This window comes from Plectropomus leopardus, chromosome 13 (genome assembly GCF_026936395.1).
Source record: "Plectropomus leopardus strain MGB_pleo_1.0 chromosome 13, ASM2693639v1, whole genome shotgun sequence".
Classification (NCBI taxonomy): domain Eukaryota; kingdom Metazoa; phylum Chordata; class Actinopteri; order Perciformes; family Serranidae; genus Plectropomus; species Plectropomus leopardus.
In genome coordinates this window covers 4729862-4752208 of record NC_142188.1, presented here as the reverse complement: position 1 = coordinate 4752208, position 22347 = coordinate 4729862, and the positions used below count along the sequence as shown (strand labels likewise).

Sequence of the window (22347 nt, the reverse complement as noted above, 5' to 3'; positions counted from 1 at the left end):
ATTAGAATAAACAGGTTTTGGTCATGGACGCAGCAGTTTTTGATATCGTCTTGTCCTCTTTGTCTCTTTACTGTTTCTATGTTATTTTACCTGTTTTCACTTGTTTTGTTGTCACCACAATTCACAAAAAAAAAAAAGTCAGGATGACTCATTATCTGGAGACCATGGATATCGATGCAAATCTTCCTGGCTATCCATCCAATAGTTTTTAAGATTTAAGTCTGCACCAAAGTGGAAGACCAACAGAAATTGCCGTCCCAAAAGCCATGCTGCCAGTTTGGGTAATACTAATACTAATTTTGCAAAATTTGAAATACACAAAGTGGTAAAAATAACAATTAGTATACACTGCACAGAGATGCAGTAGGTGTATTGAAAAAATCTTTTAGAAAGTTTATATTTAACAGTGTTATAAGGAACACAAAAAAGCATACAGAAAATATGATGACAACATATAAACTTCTGTATATATATATATATATATATATATATATATATATATATATATATATATATATATATATATATATATATATATATGTATGTGTATAGATAGATAGATAGATAGATGCTAAAAGTGCCAAAATACTTGAAAACATACAGAGAAGGTCATTTGATTTCTACCTGTCATTCGTGTATTAAGTCAATAATTTAGACTTTACGGTGAAGATGTTAAAGTTGCCCACAGTGTTGGATAATTGTAAAAGGTTACAGATTATTAGTTAAAATATAATTAGTCACATAACTATTTTAGTAATTAAATTAAAGTAATATAACTTATTACATTTGGTTACTTTTTGAAGAATTTTTGTAACAAACAACAATTGTTTTAAACGGCATAAAGCTGAAAAGACCTAAAAACTAAGTGCATGCTCTTAAATTTCTCTCAATGGCTTTGGTGATGCGAGTTGTCAAACAAAAATATGCCAAAAGAAGACATTTCTGCGCTGCAAAATATGTGTAGTGACAGAATTAATGTTTAATTCAAAATATAACCTTTTCACCGGAAAGATTTTTTTGCATACATTTCCTTTTTGCAATCAACAAACATGTTTCTATCTGTCTCTCTATCTATCTATCTATCTATCGAATGGGCTACAAAAAAATAAATAAGTATATTGCGCATGCGCACTTTGATCCAATATTCTACACTACAAGCAGAAGTCGCTTGAACTGCGCCTTTTTACGTAAATATGCCAGAAATGCCCTTCGTTAGCCTACGTATGCTGCGTATAATCGTGATTCATCACCGGAAATATGCGCAGTTCGATTCGAACGTAATTACGTCAGAGCTCGTAGTGGCTAACGGCTAACGCACCGTTTATCAACATCAACGTTATCATGGCGGCGGACGCCGACTGCTCAAAACCTAGCAATTTTCCAAAATTGGATTTTCACGATAAAAACGGGATTATAGCGAGAGGGAGGACAGCCTTAACCGTAACCAAGCCACGCTAGCTAAAAGGAGTGAATGTGTTTGTTAAACAGACTTGTTCCAAAGAATAAAAAGGCTAAACTGTGTGTAGCTATGCTAGCAGTTAGCAACTGTGCAGCTAACCAGCCCGCATTTAAAACGCCTTAAGTGATGTTTTCACCGGGAAAGATGGACCGACGGATTTATCTAAAAGCACCCGACATCTACAGATTGGTGAGTCAGTGGACATTTATGTTTGGTTTTGAATCACATGGACTTGAGTGTTTTACTGTTGACAAAAACGTAGCTGGTCGCTGTGCCATTACTGAGGACATGGTCGCATCTGTTACTGGTGTTTTGGTGGTTACTTTTCAGAACATGTTATTTTGAGTGCTGCTATTGTACTTTAGGTAAATCCCGTTTTATCACTGATGAGAACTTTTTTACTGGTGTGTGTGTTGTTAAAGCGTAAAGGGGAGTCCAAGTGCAAAAGCTTTGACAACACTCTACTAAATTTAAAGTCAAATGGATAAAAAACATTAATCACACTAATCACTTGTCTTTTTTGAGACCCACAGGAGGTTAACACTGCCATTGGCTAATAATGCAGAACAATTACAGCAATACAACGTTTTTAAAGGAAGAGAACAGATTTTTTAAATTGTTTTAGTACAGTTTCATATGTTTGCAGACAATGCCCCCCTTGACACAAATATGCAAAGGGGCCTTATCTTCACAAGACCATGACAGACAGACTTTAGTAGTCTGATGTGTCTTTGCAGGCGCTATGCCTCTTTTGTGGTATTTTGGCTTTTTGTGGTGATTTAGTGTCACCTTGTGGTTGTTTCTTTGTAGTCATTTGTGTCTCTATGAGGTAATTGTATGTCTTTTTTTGTGTGTGTCACCTTGTAATTTTCTCTGTAGTTGTTTAGCCCATTTTTGTAATTATTTTGTGTCTCTTCACAGTCCCTGTCACTGCTGTAACTTTGTGTCTCTTTCTTGTTGGTATGTGCTAACAGGACATATGCAAGTGGAGGGCAGAGGGGCCCTTTGACACTTTGGGTGGAGTCGGTGAATATTTATGTATGGCATTATATTGAATTGACGTGTGTATTTTTGTTGACAAAACATTGCTGGTCGCTGTGCCATAACTAAGGACATGGTGGCAACTACATACTGAGCATAGATTACTGGTGCTGAGCTGTTACGTTTCAGAACATGTTATTTTGTGTCCTGCTATTTTACTGTAGGTAAATCCCATTTTATCACTGATGAGAACTTGCTTGATATTGACTGGTGTGTGTGTCATTTTTCAGTAAAGGGAGTCCAATTGCAGTAGATTTGACAACACTACTACATTTAAAACCAAAATGGACAAAAAATTATATTCATGCAAAGGATAAACTATAGCACATTATTCCAGAACTCAGACAACTCACTAATCATTTGTCTTTTTATGACAAATGACACAACACTACCATTGACTTACTATGCATAAATAATAAAGCAGAACAATTACAGCAATACAAAGTTATTAACAGAAGAAGACAGAGATTTTTTTAAATTGTTTTAGTACAGTCGTTTTCAGATTATGAGACAATGCCCCCCTTGACAAAAAAAAAAGGAAAGGGGCCTCATCTACACAGGAGCATGACACACAGACTTAGTGGTAGTTTTAGGTCCCTTTGTGGTCATTTGGTGTCACCTTGTGGTTGTTTCTCTATTTTCTTTTTCTTTTTTTGGCTGTTTTGTGTGGATGGACATTTGGGTCTCTATGAGGTCATTTTGTGTCTTCTTTTTTTGTTATTTGTGTTACCTTGTAGTTGTCTCATTAGAGTTGTTTTGCCTTTTTTTGTAGATATGTGTGCTTTATTGTTGACAAAAACATTGTTGGTCGCAGTGCCATAACCAAGGACATGGTGGCATTCACATACTGATTACTGGTACTGAGCTGTTACATTTCAGAACCAGTTATTTTGCATGCTGCTCTTGTTCAGTATGTGAATCCTGTGTCCTTCCTGATGAGAACTTGCTTCATATTGACAATGTGTGTTATGTAATATGTACTGTCACAGGAGTTGAAATGCACTAGATTTTATAACACCCAATACTACATTTAAAGTGGTGAGCAAGTGAATGCCAGAGGGGCATTACATGGATTGAAGAATAGTAAATTGTAAAGCCCTAAATATTTTCAACGTTGTCTAAATGACACCCCTTTATATACCCTTCATATTTTTTTGTTTGTTTCTCTGTTTGTTTGTTTCTGGTGTCTGTTTTTGATTTGTTTAATTGCATAATTATCTTTTGTTCAAGATAATTTCATGGATTTAACGTGGTACAGTTATATAAAAAAGACAATGCACACTTCCACGTGGATAAAGTGAAAGAGGAAACACTTCATTAGGTTTAATCTGGCTTTCATAAGACACTTCCTTCCCTGTTTCTGATCTCTCGGCATGTTACGGAGTCCAACACTACGGATGCCTTCTCTATTATGACCAGCTTTTTTACTACACCTTCAAGTGTAAATAACCTGAGCTCTAGTTTAACGTTATAAGATTAAGGTAATTTTTCAGGAAAAGTTAGCCATAGGAAGATGAAAAAACATGCTGCCGTGTGATTTACAGTAAGACTGCCACACACAAAAGTCTCAAACTTCACAATGTACAACTTCTGGAACCTCCTGGATGTCATTAATCACCTCAATATAGTAAACTGTGAATGCCGAGAAGAAAACCACTGGTGGAGGAAACTCATTCAGGTTGTGCTCGTGGAGCCTTCGAAGGTAATGTTTCATTTTGCATTATTTTTCTCAATATATGTTAAATATAATACATAAAAACTATAAATGCAGTGATGCAAGGAGAACAGGGATGCAAAAACATGCAAACTGTGAGAAGCTGACCTCTTGGTGCTGTTGGATTACAGTATACCGCTTCTGTCCGCTTCCAGTAAATTCAAATTTGAAATATGAGAAACATACCTGACCGTGTAACAAACAAATGAGACGATGCAAAACATGTACAGTGTTTTGAAAAGAAAATAATGTGGAAATGAGGAATGAAAATATTTTCTCTAGAAATGATGACAGCTCCCTATAGCTAATTCTGAGCCTTTTACATTATGGGTAAAAATGGAGTCACTGGTCTTAAGTCAGAGAAAATTGCAGATAACTGATAAGTTCTCTTTGCGAGCAGGAGCTTGCAAAACTGAACGCATGCAGGGTGATAATTGAAAGCATAAATCAACTCAGAAAATAAGTATACAAAGTATGAATTGTCATTGTTTTGCATAGAAAGTAGTAAGTGGCAGATGTTATTCAACAGAGTATCAGTGTGTGTTTTCTGTTTATTAAATCTGATATACTTTGCATACACAGTGTTCATGCCAGCCTACTTTTCTTTAGGTGTATATTATCTGGGAACTCTCCAGAATGCCATCAACTTCCAGACCTACTTCAGACTGTTTGGGAGCAAAAGAAACAACAAACTTGGTGTAGGAAACTCATCCAGGTCATTGTAGTCTTGGAGCATTCAAAGGTAAATTTTCTTTTTTTTCTTTTATATGTAACGTTTTATTTAAGGAAAACAATAACCCTAACCCTATAAACATGAATATGCAGGCTGTGCTGCAGCATTGAACTGAGGGTGTACAGTTTACTGCAGTTAAACCTCTTGCATTTTACTTAACTGCTTGTTTTTCCTCTTCCTGTCTTCCCTTAAATACAAATTTGACATGTAAGAAATATAAGTATTTAATTGTGTAACAATGAGATGGCAGAAAAAGACTTGATAAAATAGCTAATAATATCAACACATCAGTAAAAGATTGTTAAAGAAAGAATTTGGTGGTACTGTTTAGAGATTTCAGGAATGGAGTCTGTGCATCTTTTTTATTATTTAAATTATTCTGACCTTTTTTGTTTTGCATACACTTTATTTTCTGACCCATCCACTGAGAGGTTTCGATAGTGACTGTATGATGTGACTGAATTATGTTGTCAGATAATGTAACAAATATTAAGGAATTTGAATAGAAACTGAAAACAAAGCTGTGTTTTTTTTTATTGGACTTGATTTGGTTATATCACTGAACAGTGTAAAGTAGATATTGTATGATCTATTCTTTTATTTATGAAAATCTGTTCTCTTAATAACAGGATTTACTCTGAACAATGGAAAATATCTGCAACACTTCATGGAACAACAGCTACTATTACAGCTATGATTACAGCAACGTCACCTACGACTACTACAGTGATAATGAAAAAACTGGATTCATCGTATTTGTGGTAACATGCATTATCATTTGCATCTGCCTTCCACTGACCCTCATGGCCATCTTTGCTCTTTTTTCTCTGGTATGTACATTATAGCCTGAGACTGTAACTTAGATATATTTCATTACCGTTGTGTCATGTGTCTGTTGCACAGGATCTCAATGCGGTTTGGGTGCCAAGTGTCAGGGGGCTGTAACAAAGTGTTTTAATGACCTTTAGGTTTACAGGATTTTAAAAAAGTAACCTGTAATTTTGACTATACTTATGGTCCCCAAAGGATGAAGCCTACTGACCTGGTTTACCCCAACCTTTCCTTGAGCACTGCAACATTTTTGGTTTTTAAAAGGGATGCCACAATTCTCCAAATCCACAATTCAGTTAGACTTTCGTTATGTTACAACAGCATACACTTCCACACCTGTAAAAAGTCACTCTAAAAGACTAAACCCATGTCAGTGTTTCTTTTCCAGTCAGATGTATCTATGATTGATCACTCTTCTTACCTAAAGTGTATTATGGAGTATAGCCTACAAACTATAATATTTTTTGTCAGTTGATTACATAATTGGGAAGGCAAGCGACTTCAGTGACCAGGATAACATATTTTGGAGGAGTTCAGAACATTTTTACAGCTGTCTTTTTCTTTTTACCATTTTTTTTCCTGCAGGTGCAAAATGATCATGTTGCTCCAATCTACGTCATCAATCTTCTGATTTCCGACCTCATCCAGCTCTGCAGCACAATATTTTGGTTGGCGAGACCTGAGGACTGGCAGATATATAACATTGTTTATATTTACTTCTTTGGTGTGATGGCCAGTGCGTTCTTCATGGTCTGTGTCGCCCTGGAAAGGTAACTATCTGTCTGTCCAGTATGTGTGTATCTTCTGCGTCTAAGCCTTGTACTGTTATATAATGCTGAAGCTGTGTCTGTCCTGTGATCCAGGTATTTGGTCATTGTCTTCCCACTGTGGTACCGCTTCAGACGAACCGTCAAGACCTCTGTGCTGGTCTGTGTCATGGTCTGGGCCATTCCTCTTGTCTATCTCCTCCCTTCTTATTTCTGTATTAATCTTAAGGTCACCGAAGTAATTGCCGCCATCCTTTTACTCCTTCCTCTCCCACTGTTCATATTCTTCCTGAGCGGGACCCTCAAAGCCCTGTCTGCATCCATCTCCGTTCCCTCTAATGAAAAACGAAGAATTGTAGGAATGTTGGTCCTGGTGCTGCTTATTTACGCTGTTCTCTTTCTGCCAAGCATCATGTGGTCCCTGGTAGCGGGTGCCAGAAGTAACAATATCCTCAGCAACCTATCTTTTGTGTTTCTTAGGTTGAGTCCTCTCGCAGACTTAGTTCTGTATATTTTCATGAGGAAGGGGACCATTGACAAGGTTTTGGCCTCTGTGTGTTGTTGCACAATGGACGACAATGGTGTCAGCAGTCCAACAACTTGAATGGTGACAACATGTCCACAGTGGTCAAGTCGAAATGATAGAGGCAACACAGATTCTGTCATCTACTGATACGTTTTCCAACAACACACTGTGGACACAAGGAAGTGGCCATAAAAAGGCAGGGGTCGTCATAAATGTGCCAGTGTGTCCCAAAGTAATCCTCCCTAAGTTTCTGCATATCTAACTTGAGTTGCATAGAATCAGCACATCCTCGATAGCTGCAGCTGTTTGCTTTAAAATGAAATATCTGAATCTGCTAACATGCTGGCTTATACCAGTATCACAAACTGATATATATATATCTTGTAATTGACAAAGTGAACATGCACCAAACATAAACCTTAAGTTGAAGTATTTTTCTTCTTTTGCACAATAAATGTATATTACATTGAGAAACATTGTATTTCACGTTTCCATCTGCTGGTGTGCCATCATGATAAGAATATGCATAATATGATTTTAATTCCACTAAAAAAGAGACTTGATGATCTCTAAAATTATGTGGGGAAAAAATGGATATATCAATATCTGTTGTCAGCCTAATGAGGTGTTATATATCAGCATTTTGGATACTGGCAAAAAAATCCAACATTGTGCATCCCTGTCTGTAATAATTTAGAGTTGCAGGTTTACATAATACACGCTTCAGCATACCAGTTTTTATGATGTGATTCAGAATGTTATTTTGTAACAGCTCTTTTATGCTTGGAAATATGGATAAATTCATATATTGTAGTATGTAATATCATATAAAGATGTGTAGAATTTCAATAAAAAAGATCTTTATTCTTGACAAAAGCAGTCATGTCTGCCTTTAACTGACTCACTGATCGAAAACCTGAAAAATCAAGGTATGGCAAAATCTCTGATGGCCGACAAATATCTTTTGCATATGTAATATATGTAATATGTAATAACCAAACTATACTGTTATCAGGGAGGTGTGTTCTTAAAAAGAACGAACCTAAATGATATTTTCTCAAACATCATGAACTCTTAAGTTTCATAGTTTCATCTCTTCACGCTTTTTAGTTGGTTAGTTCTTTTTATGTCATTCTTTTGCATTTCTTTGTAGTCATAATGCATCTGGGTGTGGTTTTGTATTTGTTTGCAGTCATTTCGTGTCTCCTTGAGGTTGTTTTACCTCTTTTTTTTTTTTGTAGTTGCTTCGCACCTTGTGATCATTTTAAATCTCTTCCTTGTCAGTGTGTGTTAAACGAGGGCCACAAAAGACCCATTCAGTAATCCCTCCAGGCAAATAAGGTGTGTAAGGGATATACTCTACTTAATGTTGTTTGTTCTAACTTTGGGAAGCAGACATAGAAAAAGAGGAAGTTGCTGGAAAGGATAACTAATGCCATTTGTTCATTGAAAGGTTAGCAAACTTTGCAGCATTTTGACGGAGTCATCTCACAGCTTTCAAACTTTCCGCTACATTTTTTATGCCTCTTTTAGGCTGTTTGTAGCATGCATCAAAGTTTATGCATTTACATCTTGAACCATGTGTTGAAGGTGTTTTTTTGTTTTTGTGAATGTGCAGTCAGGGCCGCTTGACTGCACTTAGTGCCTAAGTGACAGGTGGCTTGCGAGGCATCTGTGAGTCTTATTTAGTCCTCGATACTCCACAGTTCCCCCCTCTCCCAAATATGTTCACCTCTGGCTCCAAAAAAAGTAAAAAGGCAATGGCCGAACTCCAAACTTCAGAACGGGAGTCCACAAACCAATTTGTGACGTCATGGTAGCTACGTCGATTACTTTATAAAGACTAATGCTTATGTAATCCATTAAATCGATGTAAGTTTGCTCCCCATAAATTACATTTTTTTGTGTGAAACAAAAGTATCCCACTGTCTAACAAACATAGTATAAATAACTTTAGACGATGCAAAAAATGTACAGTACTTGAAGAATGAAACAAAGCGATGTGGAAGTAACAAAAAAATGTGCATGCAATCATTAGATATGTTCTAAGAACTGATTATAGCTGTTAACTCTGAGCCTATTTAGTTATTTTTAATGAATTGAGTCACCAACCTTAATTAAAGAATTCAGTCAGGTCCAGAATTGCCCATAACTGTTCAGTTCTGGTAATTAGCAGATGTGAGCTTCCAAAGCTGGACCCATGCAGGATTATTAATTTAAGCATAAATCAACACAGAAATTATGTGTATCTTGTATAAAATGTCATTTTTACAAACAGAAAACATGAATTGTCTCTGTGTTTTTCAAGAGCGTATACATGTGTTTTTCCTGCTGATGAAATCTGCCACTCTGATGTTCTTTGCATAATGTGTTCATGTCTGTCTATCTGGTTTTTTTTGGGGGGGGCAGGCGGCAGGCAGCAGATGCATATTATCATGAAACTGTCACGTCATCCCTCACCATATTTAATTCAGACAGTTTGGATGCGAGGGACAAAGCAGCAGACTTGGTGCAGGGCACTCATCGAGCATACTGTGGTCACGGAGCTCTCAAAGGTAAATTTTCTGGTAGAAAAATTGCTTATAGTCCTAAAAATAAATATGCAGATTGTTTAACAGCGTAGAACTGAGGGTGAGCAGTATGATTATGTTAAACCACTTACATTTTACTTTATTTGCTTATTTTTCTTCTTGTTTTATCTTTCCTTTAACATTAATTGGACAGTGAAATCCAGAAAATGCATACAAAGACTTCCTCCGATTATTATTATAATGATTCTGATTATTATTAGTATTACTTTTCTTTTTTATATTTACTGTATTTTCAGACCCACTCACTGAGAGGTATTAGTGTTGTTAGTGATGTTTTCCAGGAAATTATTACAGCTGAGATATGCAGTTTTTTGTGACAATAAGATTGTTGATGACAGGTCTTTCGGAGAGGTAGTCATGTAACCGAAAACAAAGTACAGTCAGTTGATGATGATTTCAGTGTTAGTTGCAACATAACTCTGTGTGTTTTAAACACTATAAAAAAACAAACATATTGTGTCATCGGTACTTGTCAGTCATAAACTGACTCATAATTTGAAATGATTGTGGTCTCTTGGCAATAGGGTTGTAATGGTTCACACAATTCATGGTACAATAGGTTTACAGCAGTTTTCCCAGTTTCCTTGCATTTTCCTTTTCTTTTTTTTAAGTCATGTTAATTTTCCATTTTTAATTAAAACTAGCACCATCAAGTATGATTTTTTTATGATTTTGAACAATGAGGGAGCCATTCCTGAGTGACCCAATGCCCGCTGTGTCTTCTAAGCACCGTATACAACAAAAACATCTCCTTATAAAATATTAAATGTAGTGTTGTATTTATTAACGAATACTTACAAAATAAACAATTCAATGTCCAAAATGCCATCAAATTTCTGTTTTTGACTTTTTTTTATATTTTCAGTTTATCATTGTAATTTGGGCTATTTTTTGTTATACAAAGCAGGAATTATGGTATGGCTGAAATTGGCTTGTGAAGGAATACTGTAACGGGGCTCAAATAAATTTTGCATATTCATCAAGCCTGTGTTTTCCACCACGGGGTCAGTTTTTATATCTGCAGCTGTTGGAAACGTTGGGAATGGCTGCCTAAATGCTGCAGTCTAGTTTCACTAATTGACACACTGGGGTGAAGACTACGTAAATGTGTTGTCATGTTTGAAGTCATGTAACCTTCTGTCATGTAGTGGATATAACATACCTTTGCTTTTTTATCCACCACTCTCTCGTTTTTGGCCTCATAATTTACAGAAAACCTATTTGGCCTGTAGGTTATTAGCAGATCTTTTTCTGGTTTGGTGATGGTCTTAAAAACCATCTTGCAATGACTTGCGTGGAAAGCCTTATTTAGGGCAGTGGAACTGAGAATATCATATTAAACACAACTTTATCTCTATGATTTATTTTCAAAACAGTAATACAGTTGTTCAGCAAATCATTCGGTTTGTAGTAAATAGTGAACCGAAACCTAATGTTTCTTCAATACAAATGTGTATTGTTACAGGCCTACTCAATAATATTAGGTAGATAATATATGTTCCTTTTATTTTTAACGCTATCTCTTAAACAACAGGTTTCACTGAAGAATGGAAGATTTCAACAATGGAAACTTCTCATGGGAAGAAATCTATGATTACAGGGATCATTTCCTCAACCTCACCTCCTACAGTGCTATCCCTCATGCAGTTCAATATGCACTTTTTCCCTTCTATGAATATACCCAGCCACCTGCCTCCAATGGTCATAGCAACATCACCTTTGGTTGCAATAATTACAGCAACATCAGCTCCAATGACTATGGCTATACCCCCTTTGGCTACTACGATTACAATGAAGACGCTGGATTCATCATATATTTGGTGACATGCATAATCATATGTTTCAGCCTTCCTTTGACCATCATGGCCATCTATGATCTATATTCTCTGGTATGTACAATATATCTAAGATTTATTCATTTCCTGTACGTGCAGACCATCCTTATCTGGAAAGAGGGCTCTGATCTAGTGTCAGGGGGTTGTGATGAAGCGTTGAAACGCTCTAAAATATGCAGGAGTAGTTCAGTCCATAATAAAAAATGTCCATGAAGCCAATTGGATCCTAACTCTAACTCTAACCTCGTGTAGTTTACGTGCATGACTCCATCCTACCCTACTTTTAATGCCCAGACACACCAAAATGACAGTAAAGAACAGGCACACACGTTGACTGTGTGAAAGAAAATAATTCGTACCTCCAGCAGATGCAGTAATCTGTATTTGTCATTTAAAAAGGAAAAACAGAAGACCGTCTTGATGCTAGATAACCCGTTTGCACAGTAACAACACAATCCAGTATTTAAAGAACAAAGCATATTTAACCATGAACCAGTGAACAATAACACAAACCATCGGGAAATGTCTCTGCTTTACAGTTAAATTGTTTAAAGATTAATCTTACTTTATATGTCACGCTTGTTTGAATCTCACACCGTCTTGACTTCAGTCCTTTACTTTCCTCACTTCCGTTTCCTCTCCTTGTGAGCTTAGCTGACCCACCAATCAGAGTCATTGTGTTCACCAATGGGCTTTGGTGTGTCAGACGCCGATTCAACACGATGAATGGGCTGAAAATAAGATAACAAAAACTGATGTCTTTCAACGCTACAGCACAACCACAAGGGCAACAGATGCTCACCAACAGCGCTATATTGACCGATGGTCGAATGTCAGCTTGGTGCGTGCCTTTAAACTGTAGAGGTTAATGACACCATTTAATTACAACTCATAAGAAAACATGATTTGGGGTTTCTTAACCTATGAAATGTTGTAGATATTCATGGTCCCCAGAGGATAAAGCTTTAGAATAACTATTTAGATGTTTTTGGTTTAAATGTAATCAACTGTTGGATGAATTGCCATAAAAAGGACACAGACTTTAATGTTGCCCGGAGGTTGAACCGTGGTGTCTTTTGTCTTCTGATTTGACATATTTTGGAGGAGATGGACTGCAAAACGACTGCTTTCTTTACTTTTATTAATGTTTCCCTGCAGATGAAAAATGGCCAAGTTGCTCCGATCTACGTCATCAACCTTCTCATTTCCGACCTCATTCAGCTCTGCTGCATGATAGTTGAATTGGCACAGCCTGAGGAGTGGAAGATAACTGAGGCATTCGTATATATTTACATCTATTGTCTGGTGGCCAGTGTTCTCTTCATGATGTGCATCGCTCTGGAAAGGTAACTGTCTGTTAATCCAATCTTCTCCTGTGTTTGACCATTGTAGAATATAATTCTGAAGCTGTGTTTCTTTTGTATTGCAGGTATTTGGTCATCGCCTGTCCACTTTGGTACCGCTACAGAAGAACCCTCAAGATCTCTGTCCTGGTCTGTGTCGCGGTCTGGGTCCTTCCTATTTTCTATTTCCTTCCGTTCTTTTTCTGGGTTAACTATAAGGGTAAACGAGCAATCTTTGCCATTCTCCTCCTCCTTCCTCTCCCGCTGTTCATATTTTTCCTGGGTGGGACCCTCAGAGCCTTGTCCACTTCCATCTCTGTCCACTCTGATGAAAAAAGACGAATTGTAGGAATGTTGCTTCTGGTGTTGCTTATTTACACAGTGCTCTTCCTGCCCAGCATCATTTGGTCCCTGGTCCCGGGAGCTCGATATAAAAAAATTCTCACCAATCTGTGTTTAATGTTTCTGAGGCTGAGTCCTCTTGCAGACTTAGTTCTGTATGTTTTCATGAGGAAAAGGACCACTGACAAAATTCTGGCCTCTGTGTGTTGTTGCACAGTGGACAGCAAGGATGTCAGCAGTATAACAGTTTGAATGATGACAACATGTCCACAGTCAGCTTCATGCAGACAGTCAAACAGGGAGAGAGAAAGGGGAGAAAAAATAGACATAATACAGATCCTGTCATGGACTGATATGATGAACAACTTTTTTAATTGTTGGTTTCTATACATATTTTGATTTGTTTAACTTTTCCGGAATTACAACCAGGAATGTTACAAAGCGTGCCAGTTATTCCCAATTTTGGTTGTAACTGAAATACAATAACAATACATACTGAATAGTGTGAATCAGGCAGTCAGCATAAGACTGTCACTGCATTAAATGACTAAAAGTTTGCTAATTTAGTCTTTCTTTCCTGTAAATATTTTATTATTTTCTATCCAAGATCAGGGACTAAAGTTGTAGGTTTTAGTCTATTTAATCTCTTGGCAATGGTACAAGTTTTTAGTATAAGAAGCATTCTGGTTAGTTTTTTACTATTAGTAGTAGTGTTTGTAGTCCAGATGGTATTGACCCATTATATTTGAGCAGGCAGTGATTTTCTGCAGGAAAATGGCCCATGTGATGTGTGGAAGAGGCGGAAGGCATTGGCCGAAACACAGTCTCGAAACCCATTAGCTATCATCTGATACAAATGACTTTTTATTAGTCTTTTCTTGAATTAGAAGGTTTTAATTATGTGTAAGATTAAGACATTTTAAAGGCTGTCTGTAAGGCATCACCCCCACCCCCCACCCCCCACCACACACACACAGCTCCACCCTCTCATCTAAATTTGGTTACTTTTGACTTCTAAAATAACAACTTGGAGACGGACAACATGCCAAATTTGAGGCTTCAAAATACATCGCATTAGCCAGGACCATTATTGTCTATAGTGTGTGTTTGAATTACTGTTTATGGTCACAGAGGATAAACCTCAGTGTGTTTATGTTTTTGAAAATAACTTTAAGGCCTGTTATGATAAGAAATTTATATCAAATGTCTGAGCTTTTTGTACTGTTGTTTCATTTTGCTCTGATTAAAAACAAAAGATTTTTAAGAAGTAGCCAGTGTAAAGATTTTAGAACTGGAGTATATTTCCTAGTTTTTGTCAGGACCCTCGCAGCGGCCCTCTCTATAATAATAATAATTAATAATGATTATTGTACTGTACTAATAATACGTTATAAGCTGAAGTTGCTGAAAGTTTGCAGAAAGAGAGAGACAGACAGAGAGTGAGGGGAGAGAACAGAAGGAGACATGTAGGCAAATGCAGAAAAATGCAGCCTGTTCCCTCTTTTTTAAATTCCCAGCTTATAGCTCTCATGTTGCATTTTCTTCTTGAAGAAATGCAAATTCTAGTTTGTGAAGTAATTGACATATTCCCGAGAGAGTACCTGAAACTAATAACTGATTTTAAGTAGCTTGCACTGGTTATAACCAATGCATGTCCATGCAAAACTGAGTTTTTAATTTTCTGTTTTTGTTCAGATAATAAACTAAACTCCAGTGCTGCTGTTTGTTTCTTTGTTTAATATAAGCTTTATTTTAGGTGTTTTAGTGGTAGGCATATGCAGCATTAATGCCTTAAATTATAATTCATTAATCATTATGATAATTTGTAACAATAATCAGTAAATAGATACAGAGATTTAAAAACAGACGTGGCTATCAGAAACATCAGTTTCATGTTATATTTTAAACTTGGCCACCACAAGTCAAAAAGGGAAATTTATAGTCAATTAGTTAAATTGATTTGATAATTAAGTCTCAATGTGAGTGTTGGTAGTTCTCAAACCAGTATACATTGACTGTAATTTCATGCACAAATCACACAATCAAGATATTTTTAAATGAAATGTTTATTGAACCGTTAACATTCAAACTAAACAAGTTCGCCAACCCATATGACCACATGCATCATTTGTTCCAACCCTCTAATACGACCCCCAGGAGTAAGCCCCTAAACTGCCGGTGAAGCGGTTTATTTTCACTCTAATATCATCCCAGTAAACATAGACAACATGTGAAGTCCACTCTCAGTTAACTTGTACTGCTCCCGTTAGAACTGTAATAATCCGACAAAGGGAGCTATATTGGCAGACATTTACTTTTATATTAGTAACTATGTTTTAATTACTGTGAAACTAAATCCGCTGAAACTAAAAATCATTGTGTTTTTGTTACCTTAGAATGAGCAGTTTATATCTACATGTGGAGCATATTCAAGGCATTATTGAGGGAGAAAGAGACACGATGAAACTTATATCAACTACATCTTAGCAGGAAATGCATGACGTTTTACAACCACAGTTTAATATCTGTTTAGAAGAAGAAGATTAACAGAGAGTAACAGGCAGTGCTGTACTATCAGTACTCACTGTGCAGATACTGTGGCCCTGGATATGTGCTTGTGTGCAGCAGTTTACATGAACTTGAATGAGTCAGATAAATCTTAAACTTGCATTGAAACAATATTACAGCCGGATAAACCGTATGATCCACATTATTGAGGATATTTACGGTGTTTTGTGAACCCAAACTCCCGCTCATGTTTTCTCTCTTAATTAGAATATAATGACACTCTGAACCTCCTCTATGTAGATTATTTGCAACCTACTGTGTTGCAGTTTAGCATATTTATTGTAGAATTTTTGGATTCTCAGAGCAAAACAGCAGACTTTGGTGTGGGGAAGTCATACATTTTTGGTCTAGCAGCTTTCAAAGGTAAATATCGTGACAGTTTCATGATAGAGGCAATATTAATAGTCAAAAATGATTATGCAACATTTAAGAAGCAGGCAGCTTTGCGCTGCAGCTGTACAGAATACGGTGTGTTTACTATGTTTTTTCTTTAAATTAGACAAATTATAAATATGTGATTGTGTAAAGATGAAAGCATGCAAACCAAGCAGTATTTTCAATTAAATGAAATGGGGTGAAGTAAAAATGAATAAAGACAATGAGTAAGGGCATGCAAAATTAATAGGAAATGAATAAAGTAAACTACTATTTAGACATTTTAGGAAAGGAGTTCATATACATAAAACATGCTAACAAAGGCTCTTTATACAAAACTCTTATCATTGTCATATTTGATATGATTATTACATTTTCTAGAACTTTCTATTTTTATTTTGGCTCTGGTTCACCATGATGGCTTCAGTAAATGTAACTAAAATGTTTCTACTATTTTTTTGTTCTGTGAGCTGATGTTTGTCATAATGTTTTGTGTTTTTTTTTTTGATCAGAAAAGCAAACCAGATATTATTTTTGAATCACTGAGCTAATTATTGCTTCTATGTCATCTTATTTCCAGTCCTTTATTTTGGCTGTTTTTCCATGTTTTAAATTGAAAAAGCATCTTAACCAGTCTCAAGGACGTTTTCATTTTCTCCATGGTTTTACTTTTGGTGATTTAGTGGTAGTCATGGTAGTTTTTAGGATGTGATTCAGACCAGGCATATTGCTGTTATGTGCTTGGCAGTATGGATAAATTATAAATTAATTATGGAGATGAAATTGTCAATTTTACAAAAATTCATGATTTTTAAGTGTAGATAAAACTGTGAATGTCTGTTTTTCACTAAGTATCTGAATGAAAATATGAAAAATCTCTATTATCTTGCATTATATATTGAAACCCTACTGCTACCAAGGAGGCTTATTTTTTTCAAATTACCAAATGTTTTCTCATCATATCAGAATGTTTAGATCGATATTTATGTTGTTTAAGTCGACTATAGCTCAAGAGACACTATCATTTTTTTTTCTTTTTGAGGCAAATGTAACAGGCATACTCTCATTTTAAGTACTGTATGTTTAACAAGTGCAGCATTTGTAGTCAAACACTTATTAGGGCTTAACAGCATCATTGAAATGATGTTTATACAATGGTTGCTATGTCAAATAGATTTGATAATGTATTACTATAATTTAGCTTCAATGTTATAGACATCTACACATCCTTGTAATTGCAAATCATCAATATACCCAATATGAGCCACTTGGCCAAGATTACTTAAACCTGCAACAAGCTCAGCTGCTGTTGACTCAGCAATACTGCAACATTTTGAATATAAGGCCTGCATGCGCTGATAACCACCTTGTTGTGTTTTATCCACCCCATCCCCCTCTTGTGCTAATGTGTACTCCTGGCTTACTAATAGTTTCTCTCTTCCTTAGAAGATAATGGTTTCCTCTGTGTAGATTTCATCAGCCTACTGCATGTTATAATTTACCATATTTATTGTAAACTGTTTATTATAGACTGTCTATAGACTGACTGGCTTCTGAGGATACAACATCAGACACTGGTGTAGGGAACTCATTCAGGTGGGGTCTTGGAGCTTTCAAAGGTAAATGTTGTGACATTGTATATATTATTAAGAAGACAGAGGCATTATAAAATGTCAGAACTTTACTATGCAACCTTTAAAAAGCAGACAGCTTTGGACTACAGTTGTGCAGATTATCTTTTTCACGTGTTCACTTAAGTTGACAGCATGCATTTAAGTTTTCAACTGAGTTAATATAATCCAAATAATAAAACGGCATATTCCACGAAACTATAAAATATATCATTTAATGCTGTTACCCTATTGTGTTCACATATTGTAACATATTCTCACACTCTTGACTCTTTAGTCTCTCCCCTCTCTCTTTGTGCTCCTCTGACCAATCCCTTCTCCCTCCCTCTTTCAGCTTCTTGCCTTTGACTTTAATTTTAAAAAACAACTAATTTCTTAAAATATATATATATATATATATATATATATATATACATACATACTCAAAATTCTTTTTTTGTTACAAAAACTACATTTTTAACTTGGGATGCATATTCCTGAGCTGCGCAACATTTCTTACATTCTTGCAAGATAATGCAGATAGTTCATCAAATGGATTAATCAGTCATGTAAATGTTCGCGCCCAAAATCAGAGGTCAGAGGGTCCTTCAACAAGTAGTGGGGCATATAATTCAAAGCATAGGCATAACGAAATCATCTAGTGTGTCTTCTTCCTGAGGAAATTCTGCAAGCTTTAGGTTCATTCAGTGTTTCATTGAATCTGTAATAAGCTTAAATATCTCAGCCTGGTTTGAACCATTATGTAATATGCACAGCAACCCACTAAACAAAGTCATAATGAGAAGTAAAATAACCAGACTGGAGCAGGAAATACTTATCTGCATTTACAACGGAAGGACGAAACAAAAGGAACACGCACAAATAGCCTGAGACATCACACACCCACACAACACAGCCAGTAATGTCTTTCACCGTCAGGCCAGAGATACAGATCACTCACCGTCAGGATGAAGAGAGCCATGTCTAGTTTTGTGCCAGTGTCCATCAGACTCATGAATGGCTGATTTATTTATATTTTCTTCACACCATTGTTCTTATCCTGACCCATGAAGGTTGATTTACCTATTTTTAACGCTGTTCTTTTAATCACTTTTAAACTTATATATGGCTTGTTTATTATGTATTGTTTATTGTGCTTTAATTGCCACTTGTTGATTTCTTCATGGTATATTATGTGTGTATTTGGTATGTCGTGCTCGTTGTTGGGTGTGTGGGCTGTACACGCACTGATGTTTTTCCACAAATTAAGTTCCTAACGGACAAATTTCGTGTACATATTAAACAACATGCTGCCTTTCTATAACCTGATCTCTTCAACTACAGGTTTCGCTGAAGAATGGAAGATTCCTACATTAACAACATTTCTCAAAGCTATGACCACAGCAACATCACCAATGGCAACCACCATTATTTTGTCTATACGCCCTTCGACCCAGAATATTATAATGAAGAAGCTGGACTCATCATGAAAGTGGTGACATGCATTTCCATTTGTATCGGCCTGCCTTTGACCCTCATGGCCATCTATGCTCTTTTTTCTCAGGTATGACATTATGATTTAATTTACTGTTTATGTCAATTTCTGTCATAGCTTTACAGCAATAATTTATTCTGTTACAGCCATAAAAATAATGCAGATATTCATGGTGCCCAGAGGTTAATTCATCATAACTTTTGTGATCTGTCTTTTCAGTTAGCGCTATTAGTAGGTCAAAAATTAAAATAGAGATTCATGAGAAAAAGTATAAATGGCTCTGACTTTGACTTCTGGGCAGAGCAAAATGAAAGCAAGTTGGGAGGAGTTGGAGTTCAAAACATGTTCACAGCTGTTTGTTTACTTTTGTTTCCTGCAGGTACGAAATGATCATGTTGCTCCGATCTACGTCATCAACCTTCTCATTTCTGACCTCATTCAATTCTGCTGCTTGATTGTTGAGGTGACGCAGCCTGAGGACCTGAAGGCAAATCGAATCATCGCATATATTTACTGCTTTTGTTTGGGGGACAGCATTGGCTTCATGGTGTGCATCGCCCTGGAAAGGTAACTATCTGTCCATCCAGTGTCTGAGGAGCTACTTCTCTGTCTGACCCTTGTGTCACTATATAGTTCTGAAGCTGTGTTTCTGTTGTGTTGCAGGTATTTGGTTATCGCCTGCCCACTGTGGTACCGCTTCAAGCGAACCATCAAGATCTCTGTGGTGGTCTGTGTCGTGGTCTGGGTCCTTCCTCTTGTCTTTTTCCTCCCTTTACTTTCATTGAATTATTTGAAGATTCATGAAACTGTCGTCGCCATCTTTTGCGTCTTTCCTATCCCACTTTTCATATTCTTTCTGGGTGGGACCCTTAAAGCCCTGTCTTCTTCCATCGCTGTTCACTCTGACGAAAAACGACGAATTGTAGGAATGTTGATCCTGGTGCTGCTTATTTACACGCTGCTTTTCCTGCCCAGCATCATTTTGTTATTGTCATATGAAGTCAAACCAAACAAAACCCTCAGAGTCCTCTTTCCTGTGTTTCTTAGGTTGAGTCCTCTTGCAGACTTATTTCTGTATGTTTTCATGAGGAAAGGAGTCATTGACAAGCTTTTGGCCTCTGTGTGTTGTTGCAGACTGGACAACAATGATATCAGCAGTCCACCAGTCGAAATGATGACAGCAGATCCAGAGTCAGCTTCAGGCAGAGACAGAGAGAAAACAGAAGGAGACATGTAGGAAAAAAGAAAGGACAGAGACAGATTCTGTCATTGACTGATGTGATTTCCAGTAGGACACAGAACTGTAAGGAAGCATTTTCTTTTTTACTTTATTTATTTAGGCCTGGCTGATTATCAGGACCAATATTTGGCATTTTGCTGTCTATCTGTATTGGCGTTTTATTCTAATGATCGCTGATAAAATTAATTAACTTACATTTTTTATTTATTCATTTTTTATTTAAATTTTCACTTTTATTCTTTCAAAAAAGTTGCTGGGAACTTGTATATGATGTTGAATGGTTTAACATTTGCTAAATGCATTTAAACAAAGTTTTGGGTTGGAGTGTCTTATATTCCAAATTCTAAATAATTACAGAAAGATTTTCATTTTTCTTGTAAATGCATATCATTTCCAGATGGTTATCGGTCTCATTAACTACTAAGAATTGGTAACGTTACAGGCCCTGGAAAACCAATATTGGTTGATCCCTATTTCTTAACCACTTAAATAAAAAAAATTGACATATTAAGGAAGCTACCTCTAATTCTTTTATTTCATTTTGGATTTAAAAGCATTTAGTGAGATAAAGTTTCAGGTTATTCTGCAACGAATTTCATGCCAAAGGTGCAGAATGCATGCATGCCCTTTTCCCAGTTATCATATGGCTTTTGGAACAGAAAGCATAATGAAGTCTTGAGAAGGGTAATGTCTGACACTTCATGATAAAGTTATGTAGGTAGTATGTGAGCAGTCTAGGAATTGCTTTTTTTTTATAAGAGTATACCAAACACAAAGTGGCCGGAGCAGGCCATTCTACCCAAGAGTATAACCCGCAGTGGTGCGTCAGTCTTTTACAATTGGTAATGAAAGTCAGGCAATGGCTGTGTAACCTCTGTAACAGACAACCACAATCCACACAGAAGAAGTCTTGAATTTTCTGGGAGTTCTACTTGCTCTAGTTTCACTGTGATGGAAAATGTAAATAAAATGTGTTTTTATTAGTGTGTTAGCTGTAACTTGATGTCTGTCATTATTATCCTTTAATCACAGGAACAAAGTGGACAATTTTTTTGGTTCACGGAGTTCATCATAGCTGCCACACCATCTTATTCCTAAATCACTTTGACTCTTTTCTGTTTGTGCAACACAGAAACAGCATTTCAATTAAAAAAACATTTTTTTCACAAAAATCTGAATGTTTGCCTTTGACTTATTTAGTATATTAAATCCTGATAAATCAATGTACGCTGGTTAACAGGTTATTGTCCATGTTAACATAAAGCCCAACCCCAGCCATACTGATCCTGACTGGCTAAAGGTTGGTCGCTAAAGCCAGGCTACTTCTTTATAGCCTAGGCTACTGCAGTGGAGAGGTATGGGTCCCCTGTCGACTCAGATAATATGCAACTGAACTGGGAAGAGCTGTGTCCTAACCTGGCAGTGGTCAAATCGCCATCAGTGAAGAGAAAGAGTATAGCAGACAGTGTGTGCTACCTTACATAAGCTACTGTCAGGTCCAAACGTATTAAGTGGACAAATGCTTGCTTGTGACTTTTGGAGAGTAGAGAGTAGAGAGAGAGAGTCCATTAGAGGGCTCTGTCTGTGTGCGATAGAACCAAACCCACTCCCTGTTGTGTGTTTTCCTCCGCTGTTTGGAGGACAGTCGCTGTGTTTGGAACAGAGTATCTTTTCACAGTGATGTTGGGCTCATCTAACAAAATGGTATGATGTCTTAACCACCAGGCTGCAGACAGTTTTTTTGTTCCAGCCTAATGATAGACACAGAATAAAACTAGAAAGGTCAGATCCCGATAACCCACCTAATCATGTGACGCCGACTCTGCTTTTTCTGCTGTCGCTACAGCTCTCAGTCATCTTGGCAAAGCTGATGCTAC

The 22347-nt window shown here is 36.6% G+C and overlaps 3 protein-coding genes across 5 annotated transcripts; all 3 read left to right on the top strand.

Annotated features, from left to right (window-relative positions):
* Positions 1-1510: 1510 nt before the first annotated feature.
* On the top strand, positions 1511-22157 carry LOC121954823 (G protein-coupled receptor 4-like). Of its 3 annotated transcripts, none has more exons than XM_088086252.1 (5): positions 1511-1648; positions 19080-19299; positions 19610-19797; positions 19894-19957; positions 20365-22157. In XM_088086252.1, exons 2-5 carry the CDS (start codon positions 19093-19095, stop codon positions 20377-20379), a joined length of 474 nt encoding a protein of 157 aa, XP_087942378.1. In that variant the 5' UTR covers positions 1511-1648; positions 19080-19092; the 3' UTR covers positions 20380-22157. The 3 variants fall into 3 exon arrangements, with proteins under 3 accessions (XP_087942378.1, XP_087942377.1, XP_087942376.1); XM_088086251.1 differs by having other exon boundaries at positions 19894-19969; XM_088086250.1 differs by having other exon boundaries at positions 19894-22157.
* On the top strand, positions 1517-8261 carry LOC121954745 (G protein-coupled receptor 4-like). The gene is made up of 5 exons (XM_042502433.2): positions 1517-1648; positions 4824-4956; positions 5577-5777; positions 6364-6548; positions 6642-8261. Exons 3-5 carry the CDS (start codon positions 5592-5594, stop codon positions 7147-7149), a joined length of 879 nt encoding a protein of 292 aa, XP_042358367.1. The 5' UTR covers positions 1517-1648; positions 4824-4956; positions 5577-5591; the 3' UTR covers positions 7150-8261.
* Positions 9545-17970, top strand: LOC121954828 (G protein-coupled receptor 68-like). The gene is made up of 4 exons (XM_042502540.2): positions 9545-9626; positions 11197-11551; positions 12656-12843; positions 12927-17970. Exons 2-4 carry the CDS (start codon positions 11210-11212, stop codon positions 13432-13434), a joined length of 1038 nt encoding a protein of 345 aa, XP_042358474.2. The 5' UTR covers positions 9545-9626; positions 11197-11209; the 3' UTR covers positions 13435-17970.
* Positions 22158-22347: the final 190 nt, after the last annotated feature.